Source organism: Belonocnema kinseyi, chromosome 1 (genome assembly GCF_010883055.1).
Source record: "Belonocnema kinseyi isolate 2016_QV_RU_SX_M_011 chromosome 1, B_treatae_v1, whole genome shotgun sequence".
Taxonomy (NCBI): domain Eukaryota; kingdom Metazoa; phylum Arthropoda; class Insecta; order Hymenoptera; family Cynipidae; genus Belonocnema; species Belonocnema kinseyi.
The window spans coordinates 102,123,502-102,141,719 of NC_046657.1; the positions used below are offsets into that span (position 1 = coordinate 102,123,502).

At 30.0% G+C, this 18,218-nt stretch overlaps 1 protein-coding gene across 3 annotated transcripts in view; it reads right to left on the minus strand.

Moving 5' to 3' along the window:
• The window catches only part of LOC117172843 (golgin subfamily A member 4-like), a 36,859-nt gene that overhangs the window by 4,827 nt on the left and 13,814 nt on the right, over positions 1 to 18,218 (minus strand). For 2 of the 3 annotated variants that reach the window (XM_033361097.1, XM_033361115.1), the window contains exons 5-7: positions 8,340 to 11,775; positions 7,934 to 8,250; positions 7,784 to 7,813 (exon numbers count right to left, since the gene is read on the minus strand). In XM_033361097.1, the coding sequence (XP_033216988.1) occupies positions 7,784 to 7,813; positions 7,934 to 8,250; positions 8,340 to 11,775 (3,783 nt within the window). The remainder of the gene's footprint in view (positions 1 to 7,783; positions 7,814 to 7,933; positions 8,251 to 8,339; positions 11,776 to 18,218) is intronic. The other variant, XM_033361106.1, reaches the window with a different exon arrangement.

Genomic DNA, 18,218 nt, shown 5'->3' on the forward strand with positions numbered 1-18,218 from the left:
AATTGTAAACCTCGTTGAATTGTATACTTGTTACTAAATAAATTCTTGTGCCTGTACTTTATACAGTGTTTCTTATTTGAAACAATTAATAACCCCCAACACTTTTCAATAAAATAATTACACTTTCAGCTAAATAGTAGAATTTTTAACGAAAAGAGATGAATTTGCAACAAAAAATATATTAGTAGACTTTTTTAGTTCACATTGAACTGGAAAATTAATGGAAATATGGATTTATTTATAATACTTTCAAAACATTTGGTTACTTTCATGAATAATAATTTTTTCTGCTTTTTTACGCTATAATCTCTTTCTTTAGCTTACATTAAAGAATCTTTTAAACATATGAAAGCTTTCAACTGATAAAAATTCATTAGAAACCAATTTACACGTGTAGGGAAACAAAAACGGAAAATTTACATAGGCTTTTTTTTATCAAAATCTATTTCCTGATAAAAACAAATTTAAAAATGTCAAGAGGAGCCTTTTTTAATTCTGTTGTCTATTTATTTTTCAGTCTTTCTGAATTTTTTCTGATTTATTTTATCCGTAGAAAGTCCTGTATTATTCAACAGATCTTTCAAAGATAACTAAAAACAAAATGTAACACAAAAATTTCGAAGTTTCAAAATATTTAAAGAGATTCAAAAATAACTTAAAATTTGCCACCATTTTATCAAACTGTAGATTTATGTAGAATTCGTAAAAAAATTGAAGCATTTTACAGATTTAAAAATGTTAAAAAATAATACAAAATTTTTCTCAAGATTCGATTTTTTCTAAATTTGATTTTAAGAATAGTATATTATGTACTCGTACTGAAAACGCACAACAGTCGAAAAAATCCCTCTCCCTCTTGGCACATACGATATTTTTTATAACAAATGGATGATTTCAGACATTTCTCGAATTACAGCTATTATTTCAGCCCATATTAGATTTCAAACAAAGAAAGCATGATTTACAGTTTTTTTAAAGGTAACTTATAGTGACTTACCATAAATTGCCCGAAATTCAATTTTAAACATTTTTATAAATTTCAGTAAATTTATGAAATTTTTGGTAATTTATGGTAATCTGACCGAAAATGTATGGTAAATTAAGATAAAATACCTAAAATTATATCTGGAAGTGTTTATAAATTTTCGAAAATGTATGGAAATTTTCAGTATTTATGGTAATTTTACAGATAAATATGGTAACTTACCATAAATTGCCCACAATTCAATTTTAAACATTTTTATAAATTTCCGGAAATTTATTAAATTCTTGGTAATTCATGGTAATATTACCCGAAATTTATGTTAACTTAAGAGAAAATACTTAAAATAAGTGTTTTTAGGATTTTCCATAAATTTATGACATTTTTGGTAATTTATGGTAATATTATAAGTAATTTATGTTCAATTGAGAAAAATTATCGAACATTCAATTTTAAACCTTTTTTTTAAATCCCGGAAATTTATGAAATTTTTGGTAAGATTACAGGTAAGTTATGGGTAAATTACCCAAAATTCAATTTGGAAATGTTTATAAATTTCCAGACATTTATGGAAATTTTCGGTCCTTTATGGTACTGTGACCAGTTATATATGGTAACTTTCCATGAATTACCGCAAAATTCTATTATCTGCAAACAAAATTTCCTCAGAGTTTTTACGTTGAGTGGGCTGAGTATCGTAAATTGCAAGCTATAGATGTATAACTTTCATTAATCACCCCTGACGTCACTTTTTACTCCCTAGGGAGTAAAAAGTAGAGCTTTAGCCCCGCTTCATAGGCTTCGAAAAGGGCTGAAATCATGCATGTGTCATAAAAAATATTTTAAACCATTATTTCAAATAATTTCCTAAAATTTCGGAAAAGTATGCAGAAGATTTCAACATTTTTTAATTTTACAAGATTACATAATTTTAGAAAAATGCGAATAAGTTAAAGAAATATTTAGAAGTTTTAAAATTTCCAAAATTTCACAGATTCAAAAGATTTCAAATGACTTTAAAAGATTTCAAACATTTACAAAACAAAATATTTCGAAAGATTTCACAATGATTTTTAAGTTTGAAATTATTTTTCTATATTTTCAAAACCTCTAAATATCTCTTAAACTTATTCGCATTTTTCCAAAATTTCGTAATCTTGCAAAATTAAAAAATGTTGAAATCTTCTGTATACTTGAAGGAACTGTGGACTTCATTCACATCGATGAGGGATGAGTACAGGAGTGCAATACGCAAGGCAAAGCATGAAAGCTGGACCAACTTTTGCACTGATATCGAGAAGGGAGCAGAGGCGGCCAGACTGGACAACCTGCTTTCTCGAAATCCAGATGCTATTCTCGGGACTCTAAAATTGCCCGGCGGGGGATACCTTCACTCACTTGATCAAGGCACATTTTCCGAGCTTCAAAAAGTTAGGAGATGGGGGGACGGCACCTCTGAGCCCATCAAAGCCGCCTGTGGCCCAACTGGGCCCGAAACGACGGCTAGCCAAGGAGATTGTGACCCCAGCCAGGGTCAGGTGGGCCCTGAAATCCTTCATTGGGCCTTTGGTGAAACTTGCTAGGACTAGTCTGATGTTGAGTTATGTGCCGGCGACATGACGGGGTGCGAGAATAGTCTTTATTCCGAAGGCTGGCAGGATCGGTTATACTTCACCCAAGGATTTCCGACCCATTAGCCTCACATCTTTCGTACTAAAAATAGTGGTAAGACTCGTGGACAGATATATCCACGATAAGGTCTTGTCAAGTAGTCCTCTTCACAAGCAAAAACACGCCTATAGGGCTGGTCATTCGACCAAGACGGCCCTGAGCAATGCAGTTGACCTAATTGAAGTACAACAAAAGCAGAAAGGTCTAGCCATTGGAACCTTCATGGACATCGAAGGAGCCTTTAACTACACCTCTGGAGAGGTGGCCAATAGGAAACTAACCACGACCAAGGGTGACACCACTTTCTGTGTAACTGTTGACTCGGGATATCCGCAGGGGGGCGTTCTATCTCCCTTGCTGCGGTGTCTGGTAATAGATGAATTGCTTTATCTATTCGCGAGTCAGGGCTTCCACGTCATAGGTTATGCAGACGATATACTAGTTATCGTGCGCGGCCAGCATCTGGATGCGCTCTTCGGAGTAATGCAGCAAGTACTAAGAATAGTTGATTCATGGTGTAAGGGGACTGGACTATCAGTCAATCTGAGTAAGAGGGATGCAGTTGTGTTCACCAGAAGGTACAAGTGGGGAACTAGGGGTATATTAAAACTGGGGGGACAAAAACTCGAAATCAAAGGTCAAGCCAAATATCTAGGAGTCATCCTGGATAAGAAGCTGTTATGGAACGGGCACTTGGAAAACAAGTTCAAGAAGCTAGTAGCGACTTTTTGGCTCTGTAGAAGAGGCACAGTTAAAAGCTGGGGCTTGAAACCGGAGACACTTATGTGGATCTACACAGCGATCCTGCGACCCAGACTAACCTATGTGGCAGTCGTCTGGTGGACCAGGGTCGAACTTTCTACTGTGAAGTCCTGACTGGAAAGAATTAGAGGACTGATTCTGAGAGGTATCACTGGTGCCTCGAAGTCGACACCCACGATGGCCCTGGGGGCACTAATAGGATTGGAGCTACTCCATCTCACCATAAAAGCCGCGGCTTGGAGACTAAATATGGTAAACGATAGCAGTATCTCGACAGTTATGTGGATAGCAATCGATATCACGAAGAGGTCGACACTGAGCATGCCCAGGGACAAAATGTCCACTTGTCACTACATCTTCGACAAGAAATAACGGGTTAGCTCCAGAAACAAAGAGAACACTGGAGCAGGTGTATACCGTAGAAGGAAAGGAATGGGCTTCACAATTGCAATGGGGTCCTACGCAACAGTTCTACAATCTGAGATTATGGTCTTGCTCGTATCCGCTCAGATAGCATGGCTGCTATCACGGCTCTGAATGGAATGACGACTACGTCGCTTCTAATATGGGAGTGCTTTGAGGCACTGAATAAGCTAGCGGCAGAAAACCGAGTCACTCTGCTCTGGATCCCTGGACACAGTGGCATCAGGAGCAATGTAATATCGGACAGGTTAGCAAAGCTAGCAACAAAGGAAAATTTTACTGGGCCTGAGCCAGTTGTAGGCATTTCCAGTAGGTCGGACACTGAAGATATTAACAGTTGGCTGACCGAGGAACATCAGAATAAGAGGGATGCGGTCACTGGCTGCAGACAGGCTAAAACACTCTTGGGCTCAAAGCTAAACCTTCATTGAGCTAAAGAAATTCATAAGCTCGGGAGAAAGGAAGTCAAAATCCTAACAGAAATATTTATAGGGCATGGAAACCTCCGGTACCACAGATATAAGATAGGGCTTGAGGAAAGTCCCCTATGTTGTCTGTGCGGAAAAGACAATGAGACTTCCACTCATATCCTCTGTCACTGTCTCGCAATTGCGGGGAAACGTGTAACACTCACAGGCAGTTTCTACATCAATGAGTCTGAAATATCGGCCAACAGCGTGGCCGCGGTCCTCTGTCTTTGGAGAGAACTTTGGGGCCACGCTTAAGGCTTATAAAAGGACGCAACGAGATCACCCAAGCGTCAGGGGCTATGCCGGTCTCAACCCAGAGTATATAATAAAATTCTGCATACTTTTCCGAAATTTTAGGAAATTATTTGAAATAATGGTTTAAAATATTTTTTATGGCACATGCATGATTTGACTTTTTGCTTTTTACTCCCTAGGGAGTAAAAAGTAGAGCTTTAGCCCCGCTTCATGGGCTTCAAAAATTGAAATTTTGGAAATTTCTGTAAAATCTTTTGAAATATTGGATTCTGTAGCAATTTGAAAAAGTGGTTAACGATATGCCTGGGAAAATCTCACAATCATTGTTGTTGAAAATCTGATTGGCTTTCACTACTTAATGTTGTTTCATAACTTAAATTATAAATTTTTAAAGATAAATCTACCAATAATCCCTTTTATTAAGAATAATTCTAAAAAAATCTTGCGCGAATAAATAAAAACTTTTTAAATATAAATTCATTAAATTTCGAAGAATCATTTTTTTTATATTTTAATTTGTATTATTTTTGTCATTGGACCTAAAATTAACAATTTTTGGCTGTGTTAGTGTTTTACACCCAAAAAATTGTATTTTAAAACGAAATTGATTATTAATTTATGAGCTATTAATATAATTATAAATAAGGCAAACAATTTCATTAATCATTAATTAATAATTTATTAATGATTTTAGGCAAATTTTAAATATCGTCAAACTTAAATTACTGGAATAGAAATATTTATGGGAATTTCACAATTAATTTATTTTATAATTAGGCAATTCTTTTTTCTTGCTAATTTATGATTTTTTTATTAATTTTTTCGTTATTTTGTGTTAGTCCCGGATATTCTAACACTTTTAAATAAAGTGATGAACCCATTATTTTTTTTATAATGCCGTTTTAAAATATTTTGCTGCTATATAATAAATATAATTATTATATCTACAGATGATAAACAAGGAATATGATAAGTCCTCAAATATTTTTTTCTATTACAATGAAATAAGGAACTCTTAAATGTGATATTTCTTTAATCAATTAGACTTTGCAACGAAACTAAAATATTTTAAAATGTGTATGTCACTCTTAAAGAAAGACGATTAACGAATATGTTTTATCTTTGACAAAACTCAAATTAATAGAAAATTATTTTTCGAAGTGTTGTGATAAATCCATGTTGAAATTAAATTCTGAGAATTGAGAACAAGAAAATAAGTATTATCACCTTGTATTTCAATTTATGTAAATATAATTTTCATAAGATTCTTGAGAAATTTTATAAGATTTTATAATATTTTAGGCTTGTCAAAAAATAATCCAGAAGATTTTAAAGAATTTTTTTCATAATATAGAATTTTACGAAATATTATGAAAAATTCGAGTCCTTTTAAAAGATGTTCAGATCTTTTAGAAGTTGGGAAGGAGAAGAAATATTTGATACATTTTCGAAAAATTTTCCGAGTTTTAAAATATTTGTATTCTATTTAAAACGTCTTAAATTCCTAAAAATATTTTTAACTGACATGAATTTTTATCAAAATTTTTAAATATCACTCCAAATTAAAAAAAAATACCTTACAATCTTGTAAATTTTCTCAGCAATTTTAAGAAAATTTGTTTATTCTCTTGAAAACTTTCGAAATTCTTTTAAATTCTAGTAAATATTTCGTGAATTTACTCAATTTTTGTTCGTTTTTATTTTGCAATCTTACCAAATTGAAACATTTTGCTTTAAAATATTCTAAACTATTTTTAGAAATTTTAGGAAATCGTTTGTTATGCTTAAAAACCTTTTTCAATTTTCTCTTAAAGTTAATTTTTAAAAACAATGCATTAATTAAAATTTTCACACAAATATAAGGAAAATTCTTTTTTTCTTAATCTTGTCAGACTTTCTTAACCTTCTAATTTCTAAAAATTATTTAAATTTTTCCTGCATTTTTTATTTACGCTGCAAAATGAAAAAAATTGCCTTAAAATATTTCCGATTCTTCTTTGACTATTTTTGAAACCTTCTAAAATATTTTTAAATAATATCTTCAAATTAATTTTTTGAAATAAAAAGTTATTTTAATTTTTCTTAAGAATCTGAAAAAATGTCTTTCATGTTCGTCAAACTTTACAAACTTCTCTAAAAATCTTCACAAGTTTTAATTATTTTTGAATCGTTTCAAAACATTTGAAGATCCCTTAAACTTATTCAATCTTTTCTCTAAAATTATGTAATATGGAAAAATTTTGCTTTAAAATCTTTCACACTTTTTAAAGATTTTAGGAAATAATTCAAAATCTTTTGTGATCTTTTTTCGATTTTCTCTTGAAATTCCTCACAAGACAGTAATTTAAAAAATTCCCATGAATTAAGAACTTTTTTCACACCCTGAAAAAATTCAGTTTACCTAAAAATGTGTAAATCTTGAAAAATTAAAAAAAAAATGGTCTCAAAGTCTTCCATATCCTTTGAACCCACATTTTAAAATCCGTAAAACTTAAAATTATTCTTTGAAAATAAAACCGAAACCATTTCTCCTCAGATATTTCATAATTCTTAAAAAGCTTCTAACTCTTTTATTTGGGGTCTTCGGATGTTCTCTAAGTTCACTTTTATAACCTGATTTTCATACCGGAAATGATTCGTTAAAAAAAAATATTTAAAAAAAACACTCAGAAAAATCCATCGTGTCATTTTCACAATAATTACATAAATAAACCATGTTTTTGATATTTTTTAAAGAGATTGTAACGGCTCAACATGACAAAATACATTTAACAGTCAAAACAAATAGAACAAAGTTACTACTAGCGTCGCCGTATGGCTGTTTAAAATCGGGTCCAAATTGTTTTGTTTTTTTTAACAAAAATTAGTATTTTCATCAAAAACATTGTGAAATACAAATACTTTGTATCAATAATAATTTTACATTTCAACTTAACAATCGCGTGAGACAAACAAAAATAATCGCGTGCATGGCACACTTTTGTTTTCTAGCATGTATTATAAATATTATATTCCATAATATTTTATAACACTCCAGAATATTGTAGAAATAAAAAATGTTTAATAAAACTTGTCAACATCCTAGAAAATTCCAGTATTCTCGTCTTAAAATGAAAAGAAGCTGGTAAATATTGATAAGAAAAGAAGAAGACAGGAAGTACTAGTGAGGAGAACCAAAGTGGAATAAATGAAACAGATGATAACGAAAACAAAAAATTACCTCAATAGGAACTTCGGAATTGGAATCAATCTGAAAATAAAATATGGACAGAAATTAAAATAATAAAGGGCAAAACTACGACTGATACAAATATGGACAAAAGAAAAAATTTGAAGATTCAAAATAATTCCTTCAAGTTTCAAAACTCACCCTTCGGTCATTTTGCCACTCTTTCGTCAATTCATTAACTTCCGCTTCATGCTTCGCCTCTATCATTTCGGATTTTTGTTTAATCGCTTCCTTCCACTTCTTCTCTACTTCTTGTAATTCATTTACATGCTCTTGTCTAATTTGTACAATAGTCTCTAGTAATTTATCAATCTCTCCTTGCTTCTGCTGCGAAGACTCTTTACTTTCGAGAATCAAATTTTCAATCTGCTCTGATTTCAGTGTCAACTCAACCTGAAAATCCTTCAGTTGTTCTCTGTATTGCTGGATTAAATCAGTTTCATAATTCTGCTGTCGATCTAAATAAAAATATACTTCCTATTTAGATTTAAGTTCGCATAAAAATAAAAATTAGTCTGTTAACAAAAAAAAAAAAGAAACCACATACCAAATCTTTTATCCAATGCAGCCTGCAATTCCTCGTCCTTATCATGAAGTTGAGCCTGGAATTCCTTGACCAATTGTTTCAATCTTAATCCCTGTTCAGTCTCCCCAACTTTTACCTCCTCCTTCAACTTTTCAATCTGCGTTTTTAAATCGTCATTCAAAATCTGCATCTGCGACTCTTTCGATTGAAAAGTTATCAAAGCCTCGTCCAATTGTGCTTCTAATTTTCTATTATCTTCTTCTAATTTTTCCACCCTCTTTAATTTCGATTCATCTTCACTCTGCTGGACTCTCTCCTCAATTGTATTCCCTCTCTCCTCTTTCATCGAAAGTATCTCTGCTTCCCTCTCTTGAATCCTTCGCTCCGAATCGGCAATCCTATTTCTCCATTCTTCAAACTCAATCTCCTTTTCTTCCATTATCATCGAAAGTTTGGAAATATTCTGATTGATTTCTTCCTTTAAATTTATATTCGCTGCACTGAAAGTTTTCAATTCCAAATCTTTTTCTTTTAACTTTGCATTCTTTTCCTTCAATTCCGAATTCCTTTCTTTCAATTCTGCATCTTTCTTCTCCAATTCCAATTCTAAATTGCCAAGTCTCGACGATAATTCACTACAAACTGAACCCTTTTCCACATTTTCTGCTTCCAATTCATTTAATTTCAGAATCTTGAGATCCAAGTCACCTATTCGATTTTCTAGTTCCCCATTCCTCTTTTTTAATTCCTCCATCTGCGAAATTTCTTTTTTCAACATTTCAATTTCACTCTCCAATTCCTTCTTTTTACTCTCAACTGTTTTCAATTCAAGCACTTCTTTACTCAAGATTTCCTTCTCACCTTCCAAATTCTCCACTCTCTTTCCCAGATTTTCCGTATCTCTCAAAGTCTCCCTCAACTTTTCGATTTCATTTCGCATTTCCTCATTTTCATTGATTACCTCCAGATTCTTTCCCTTTAGATCCTCCAATTCCTTCAATTCTTCTCTCAAAGTTTCGGAAGCAGATTTCTGCGAATGAAATTCGCACTCTAGCTTCTTATTCACATTTGACAATTCTTCGACCTTTTGTTCCAGATTCAAAATCTTGTTATTTAAGAGACCTTCTGATTTTTCTAACTCTTCATTCAACTTCAACAATTCGTTTCTCTTATCCTTCAAATCTTTATTCTCGGAATTAAGTATACTATTGAGATCCTTTAAATTCTCGAACTCGGGAAAAATTAAAGAATGTTCTTTTCTCAAAACTTCCAACTCATTACACTTCTCTTTCAGATCCTCGACTTCTTTGCCCATCTCGGAAATTTTCCTCGTGGAATCTTCAATCTGAGAATTCAGATCCTTAATCGTTTTACTCTGCTTTTCCTTAATCCCCTTTAATTTCTTGATCAACTCGTTTTTCCCCGTTAACGTTTCCTGCATTTCCTCGGCCGAATTTCTCAACTCTGAATTCTGATTCGTCAAATTCGCGAGTTCGGATCTCTGAAGACGAAGTTCCTCCGTCAAAGAAGAAACTTTCACAACTTCCGTTTCGAGAATTTGCCTCGAATTCTCCGTCTCCTCGTACTTTCTCTTCATCTCGTTTAATTCTCCATCCAAATTAGATTCCTTCTCATTTCTCTCATTTAAGGTACACTTAATTTCGCTCAACTCCTTCTTCAATTCTTCATTCAGACGATTCAAATCTTCTAGAGATTTCTTCTGCTTTTTCTTCTCTTCTTCCAAAATTTCGATATCATAAACTCTGAAATTCAAAGTATCAATTTCGGCGATCAGCTTCTCATTCCTCGATTTGAGCGCATCAAAACTATCGGCCTTCAAATTTAAATCTGCCAGCTCCTTATCCCTCTTCTTCGCCTCTTTTTCTAATTTATCTGATCGATTCCTAGCCTCCTTCAATTCCAAATCAACCTTTTTGTACTTCATCATCAAATCTTCCAATTTCGAATTCAAAACCTCATTATTCTTTTTCAGTTCCGCCTTTTCCTCCAAAATCACTGGGAAACTAATTGAAATTTCATTGAGGAAATGTGAAATTGCAGTTTTTCCGTTCTCGATATCAAGATTAACGTTATTTTTTAAATTCAAGAACTCTTGCTTCATTTTAGAAATCGAATTCCTGCAAATTGTAATCTGAGCGAAAAGGGAATTCTTCTCCCGATTCAGAGATTCTATCTCCCTTTTGCAAGAATCAAGCTCATCTTTTAAATTCGCAACCACCCCTTCTTTACTTTCCAATTCCTCTCTTAGTCTATCGACCTGCTCGTTATTCTCGATCTTCTCACCTTTTTCCAGAAGATCGGCTTTCTCTCTAAAAACTCTGATCTCCTCATCCTGCTTTGCCAAATTCTGTTTCGCTTTTTCGAGAGCAGCTGCGTGCTCCTCAATCTTCAGGGTCAATTGCTCCGAAGCCTCCTCCTTTTCGCGAATAACTCTACCCAATTCTTCAATCTCGGCTTCTAAACTTTTTTTCGACGTTTGCAACTCCTCGACTAAGTTTCCCAAAGCTCTTCTATTCCCTTCCTCGGCGCTCTTAAATTCCTGGTACTTTTCGTTCAAGTCGAGATTCAACTTCCGTTCGGTTTGCAAGTGATTTTCAAGTTCTGCGATTTTATTTTTAAACCCGGAGAATTTCACAGACTCGGCTTCATTTTTCTCGACCGATCTCTTCTCAATTTCTTCCAATCTTGTCAGAAGCTCTTTATTGCGATCGACCTCCTTGTGATATTTTCCTTGAAGAAGGACAACTTGCTGCTGCATTTCCTTCTGCATTTGCTTCAAGGCTTCCGTCTTCTTTTTCGAATTTTCCTGCTCTTTAGTCTCAGTTTCCAATTTTTTCTCCGACAGTGACTTCTTCTCCAGTTCGCTCTTGTATTTCTCCAGACTTTCACGCAGATTTTCCTTCTCCTCGCTTATTTGTTTTACCTCCAGAGTGAGTCTTTTAATCTGCTCCTCTTTATCTTCCAACTCCCGGTGAATCGAAAGCTTATTTTCAGCGAGAGAAATCATCGATTCTTCTTCTCGTTTTCGCAGAGACTGAATGTCACCCTCAAGATTTAGAATTTGTTCCCTGGCTGCGTTCAGATCGGCCTCGAGAATTTTAAATCTTTCCTCGCTGTTTGTTTTCAGAGTATTGAAATCGCTCTCGATAAGGCTTTTCTCTTTATTCAACTGGGTGATTTTATCCTTGCCTCGTTTCAACATATCCTTGTACTTTTCTATAAGCTTCTCCAGGCTTTGGAGCTTGTCTTTTAGAAGAACGTTCTCTGTTGAGAGCATTGACTGCTCGTTGGATTTTAAAGAAGCATCGCTCGATTTTGGCTGAGAATCACTGTCAAAGTCTATCAGCATTTCGGCTTTGTGATTTTCGGCGTTATCTCCAGGATCCGGTGAATTCTTTTCGGAATTCTGCTGGCTATTTGATTGCAGGAGTGCTATCTGTTTAGAAAAATGTGTTAATTTTCTTTTGGGAATTGATAAATATTTTATTGATTTGAGGCTTCACACAGAATGGCCGTTTTATTCAAAGAAAAAAATTCCCGCTCATCTCCCGATTCGCAAGCATTCTTCACGGTCAATAAAATTGAAAAATTCAAACTCCAAAGCGACACATTTTGCCATTTGTGATAATAAAAAAGAAACCACAAATTAAAGCACTCAAAGCGCAACTCTTGCATTATAAATTATTAAAAATTGAAGTTAGATACGAACACTTCAATTGAAAGTTTTTAATTAAATGCAGATAAACAGCAAAATTGGGAATTTTTAACTTTGATAAATTATAGAGTTCAAAAATTCAAATTCGGTCCCAAAATATAAATCCACGTTATCACTCACACTGTTCTAAATTAAACAATCAATGAACTTTAAAATTTTTTCAACTAAATTGTTTTAACCAATTTTAATCCAGAACATTAAAAATGTTAAAATTACAATTTTTTTAAACTTTACACTTCTTAAATTAAAAAGTTAAATTATTTTTATCACAAATAGTTTAAGCATCCTTGAAAAGCCACAACATTTTATTTCCAAATCTTCAGAAATCTAGAAGTTGTTTTAAAATTATTCAAATTTAAAATTATTTCTAAAATTTGTTTAGAAATTCTAAATATTTGTTAAAATGAACCGAATTTTTCTTACAATTTTTAGAAAATCCTACTTACTATTTGTAGAAAAAATTTCTACATTTCAAATAATTCAAAGAAAGTGTGTGTACATAGACAAAATTTGCCTATTTGCACCAAAAGCTCGGTGTCTTTTTTTTTAATTTGCGGGATTTTCTCAAAATTGTAGGCAAAATTCGATAAATATCTTTTAAAATGAATCGAATTTTCCCTAAAATTTTGAGAAAATCCTGAAAATTAAAAAAAAATCTCTTTAAAATATTCCAGATTCTTTTTTGACAATTTTGAAAATGTTTTTAAATATTCTCTTAAAATAATTATTCAAAATGACAAATCATTTTTAATTTCATTCTTTTAAAGCCTTTCACAATTCTTAAAAAACTTCTAAATTTTTTTTAATATTCCAGATTCTGTTTTGACAATTTTGGAAATGTTTCTAAATATTTTCTTAAAATAATTATTTAAAATGACAAATCATTCTAAATTTCTCTAGGAATCTTAAGAAAATGTTTTTATTCTCTTCGAACTTTTCACAATTCTTAAAAAGCTTAAAATCTTTTTGTTTGAAATCTGAAAAGTATACATTTTTTTATTTAGGTTGTGGCTATTTACACCAAAATTTCGGTACGTACAGCCGGATTTTCTCGAAACACATACTTTGTTTAAATTATTTGAAATCACTTTAAATTTTTCCTACATATAATAAGTGTTCAATTGTAATTCATACATCAAACTTCAACAACTTCACTTGCAAGTAAATCATTTTTTAAATAGAACAATTAAAATTGGAAAATTTTACATTGTTCAAAGTTTAAAAGCTCTTCGAAATTTCAACGATTCAAGGCTTTCTATGTCAAACGATTCAGTTTCAAATTGTTTACATTTAAATATTTCAATATATTATATAGTTATTCTTTTTCTTAATTAAAAAATTTCAAATTGAATGGGTTAAAAATGGAATATTTCAGACTAAAACAATATTTTTAACATTAAAATCTGGAAATTCTTAGATTTTAAACGGATTTAGAATCGTTTTGTCAAATCAATTATTGTTTACTTTTTAATACTTAGCACAGATCGTTTTAAATCTTCAAACGCATTTTAATTTTTAATTGTTAAAGTCTTCAAGAATTGTAAATTGAATTATATCATGATTGGAAAAAATAAAAATTCAACTAATTATTTTCAAAAACTGTTAAAATCGAACTTGGACAGATCGAAAAATTTGTAAAATTCCCGGTAAAATTAATAAATTAACTGTCATTTCGCGGTATTAAAAAATTCCAGCTGTTCCGATCCAGCGGTTGGTTCAAAAGTGTATTGGAAAATATTTTTCTTAGAATTTTTATGAATATCTCTCGGAAATTGTTCCGAATATTGATTTAAGGTACTTGTCGTGCCAAAAGTCAGATATCTGAAAAAATAATTTTTCTATGATTTTAAGAATCAAAATATTATAACTGATACAACTAAGATACATGATTTTTTAAATGAAAAATTTAAAAATTAAAAAAAAACATGAAGTTTAACCATGCTCTTTGCAATTAAATTTCTTTTTCACCGTCACTTCTTACCAAATAAAAAAAAATGATTGCATTTAAAAAAATGACGGCTTTTTTCCGCAACAATTTTTTTGTAAGAAGAAATCTTTTAAACAAATAATTATATTTTAAGAAAAATAAGCCGTCATTTATTAAAAGGGAATCATTTTTCAAAAATTGGTAAAAAGCAACGGTTAGAAAAAAATCAATTGCAAAAAACATGGTTAAAATCAATGTTTTTTCTCTCTAAATTTGAATGTTTTTCATAAAATAATGTTTTTATTTGAAATTACATCAGTTATAATATTTTAATATTTTCATTGAAAAAAAACCCATAAGTGAAAAAATGGGTTTTGCAAGTTTTTAGCGCTAATTATAATTTTTTGCGATTTTTTTAAGCAAATTATTTTTAATATATAAAATATTACTTTATACTGATAATTAGATGTTTAAATACATTGTTTAAGCAATTTATGATTGTTTTTAGCATTTTTCTCTCAGAACAGAGATAGAAGGCTACCATTTTTTTCACAACGTTTTTCACTTTTTGTCCAATGTTCAATTAGAATGGTGTAATAGTTCATTAATGTTAGCAAACGTAATTGTTTGAACAATTTGTTATTATTTTTAATAATATTATCTTTGAATAATGCTAAAAATTGCGGGTTTTTTTCTGAAATTTTGAACTTTTTGTCCACTTTTCACTTAAAATGAGTTATTATTTAATTCAATTTAACAAAAATAATTGTTTAAACAAATTATTACTGCTTATACCAAACCTATTCAATAGTAATACTAGACAGTTGCGACTTTTTTCTGAAATTTAAATATTTTTGTCCACCTTTCAATAAGAGTGAAGTAATAATTAAATCAAGTTAAGAAAAATAATTGTTTAAACAATTTATTATTATTACTAATAATATTCTCTTTGCTTCTTGAAAGAAAGTTGCGCTTTTTTCTGAAATGCTTAATTTTTATTTGCCTTTTTAGTCATACACAAATAATAAATAAGTAAATATTAGAGAGAATCATACTTAAAACAATATCATTATTTTTTGATAATATATTTTTTCTGAAATAAAACAGATATTTGAAATATTCTTTAAATTTTTTATATGCATCTTATTAAATGTACATTTTTCTTAGAAATTGTTACTGAGAGCCTTTTTCTTAAAATTAATATTTAATATTTGTTCCCAACTTGCATTAATTATTAACTCAATAAGTAAAAAGTGGACAAAAGGTTTAAAAATGTAGAAAAACCGCAACTTCTAGGAATTATTTAAGGAAATATAATTACTTATAAACAATAACAAATTGTTTCAATTTTGCTTGCTATAACTTGCATTATGTATCACTACATACAAAGAAGTCCCCTGCAACGAATGTACGTTAACGTTAGTTTGCTAGTGAGCTAAGTGAAGCGTGCGGCTCAGGTGGCGCTGGGAGTCTTTCCAGCCTGGTTTTACATGACAGGAATAGGCAAAATTAGTTCGAAATTAATTTCATTTATATTATTCGTAATGAAAACCGGTTTTATGCATCGCATAATTAAAGCTCTATATCTTGTTAAATATGAAAGTAATAGTAAGTGAAAAAAAAAATCGTTAAAATATTCTTATCTAGCTATGGGAACTTGTGATAGGCTTCAATCGTAACATGGAGAAACTAAATTTAAAGTATTTTTCAACTCAAGAAATTTATTTAAAGTAGTTTGGTAAAAAGTAATAAGTTTGAAAAAGCATGGTGAAACGACAAATTTATTTTCTATAAAATAATAAGAATTCAAAAAATGTAAGCTTCTCATTTAAAATTTATAAATTATTTTCAATTTAAAAATAACTTCATAATGATTATTTTTTATAAAATATTGTTTCAGTCTAAAATATTAAATTTTAATCTATTCAATTAAAAAATTTTAATTGAGAAAAAGAATAATAATTATTGAATAGTTAGAAATATTTCACCAAATATTTAAAAGTAAAAAATTTGAAACTGAATTGTTTTACATAGAAAGCTTTGAATCTCTGGAATTTCGGAGAGCTTTTAAACTTTTAACGTTACAATTTTAATTGTTCTATTTAAAAAATGTTTTATTTGTAAGTCATTTTGTTTAATTTTGACGTATATATAATAATTGAACACTTATTATTTCTAGAAAAAATTTGAGTAATTATAAGAGGTATTTAGAAGTTTTGTAAAGTTTCAAAATGAATTTTGAACTTAAAATGATTTAATTAAAAACAAAATGTAGATTTTTGCCGATAAAAAAATTTAAAAGCTTTTTAAGAATTGTCAAAGGCTTTAAAAGAATAAAAACATTTTCTTAAGATTTTTAGAAAAATTGAAAATAATTTTTCATTTTAGAAATTTTTTAAATAAGAATATTCAAAAAGATTTAATACGATTTCTAAAATTGTTAAGAAAGAATCTGTAAGATTTTAGGAAATTTTTTTAAATTTGCAGGATTTTTTAGAAATTGTAGGAAAAATTCGATTCATTTCAAAAGAGATTTAGAAGCCTAGATATCTCAAGATTTTAAAATAAAATTTTGAAGCTTTTCAAGATGTTTCTATTTAAAATGAAAATAATTTTACTTATAAATTAAGAAGTATTCTTTTTTTTAATTTAATTTTTCAATTTTTAACGCTTCTAGCTTAAAATTATTACAAATAATATATTATAAAAAATCTAATATTAATTGATTCTTTAATTTAGAGCATTGAAAATGATAACGTTAATTAAATTTTTGTCTGAATCTTTGAACTCATTAATTGCTAAAAGTTAAAAATGATAAATTTTGTAGTTTATCTGCATTTTATTAAAAATGATTAAATTGAAAAGTGTTAGTACCTTCAATTTTTTACATGTAAATTTTATTGGCCGTGAAAAATGTTCCAGAACCGAGAGAAAACCGGAAAATAACCGCGAATTTTTTTCTTGGATTAAAATGGCCACACTGTTATTAAAATACTTAGTCTTTATTTAATTTTTAATATTTCTAAAAAATAATTTTAAAATATAAAGATATAGTTTCAGTTTAAGATAAAATCTGTTGTAATTTTTATTCAAATATAGAGTTTTTATTAATTTTTTTACAATTCTACGAAAGAATATTTAAAAATCAAAATATCATTTTAGGTAAAGATCAAATGTTTCATATTTTTCATTCAAATATGCACCACTGTATTTATTTGATTTTTTATATTTCTGCGTAATTTTTTTGTTTGAAATGAAGATTTTTATATTTAAAGATATTATTTTATATCTCACAAACAATTGAAACGAAAATATTAAAACATTAATTGCCAATTATTATATAAACAACAAAAATATTAAGACTATTAAATTAAACAACAATCAATTATTGCCACTTCCAGAACAATGACTCCATTCTGTGAATTCGTGTTTCGCTCCCACAAAATATATTTTGTAAAAAAATGTCTTGCGCATGCCGCATTCGGGTTTTACAACAAAATTTTACTTTTTGACAGGCTCTAACATTTTCTTAACCTTCTGGCTCATAAAAGAAATTAAATTTTTTGGAGCAGCTGTCATAACCTGATATTTACATGTAGGAGAAACACACCGCATTCCACCCATTTTTGTTATTTTAGTGCAAGTTTCTAAAGTAGTAAAACTTAAAAAATGTTCACACTTTAATTTCTCATACATAAAAACGAATGTCATTTCGAAAAATATTAATCAAATTAATTTTTCACTGATCTTTGCTATGTTTGCCATTTAAATGTAGGCTGGAAAGGCTCCCAGCGCCATCTGGCCTCCACGCTTCACTTGATCGTACTAGTGAACAAACGTCGATGCAGGGGGCTGATACAAAGCAAATTAAAAGTTGACAAAAAGTGGAAAATTTTAGAAAAATCACAACTTTTTAACAATATTCTAAGATAATATTATTTAAAATAATGATAAATTGTTTCAAAAATTCATTTTGTTCTCTTTGATTAATTATTTACCTCACTCTAATTAAAAATTCAAATCTTTTTTATATTTTGATTCTTCTAGAGTGTTCTAGAATGTTTTATAATTATAATTTTCGGTTATAATTTTTAATTCTTAGACAAATCGAATTTATATATTAAGGTACCTATTTTTTGTTTTTTTTTTTCGTATAATTGTTTTTTAATTTTTTCAAGGCATTTAAATTTATGTAATGCGTAAAACTTTAAGAAGAAAAATAGGTCATTTTTTAGAA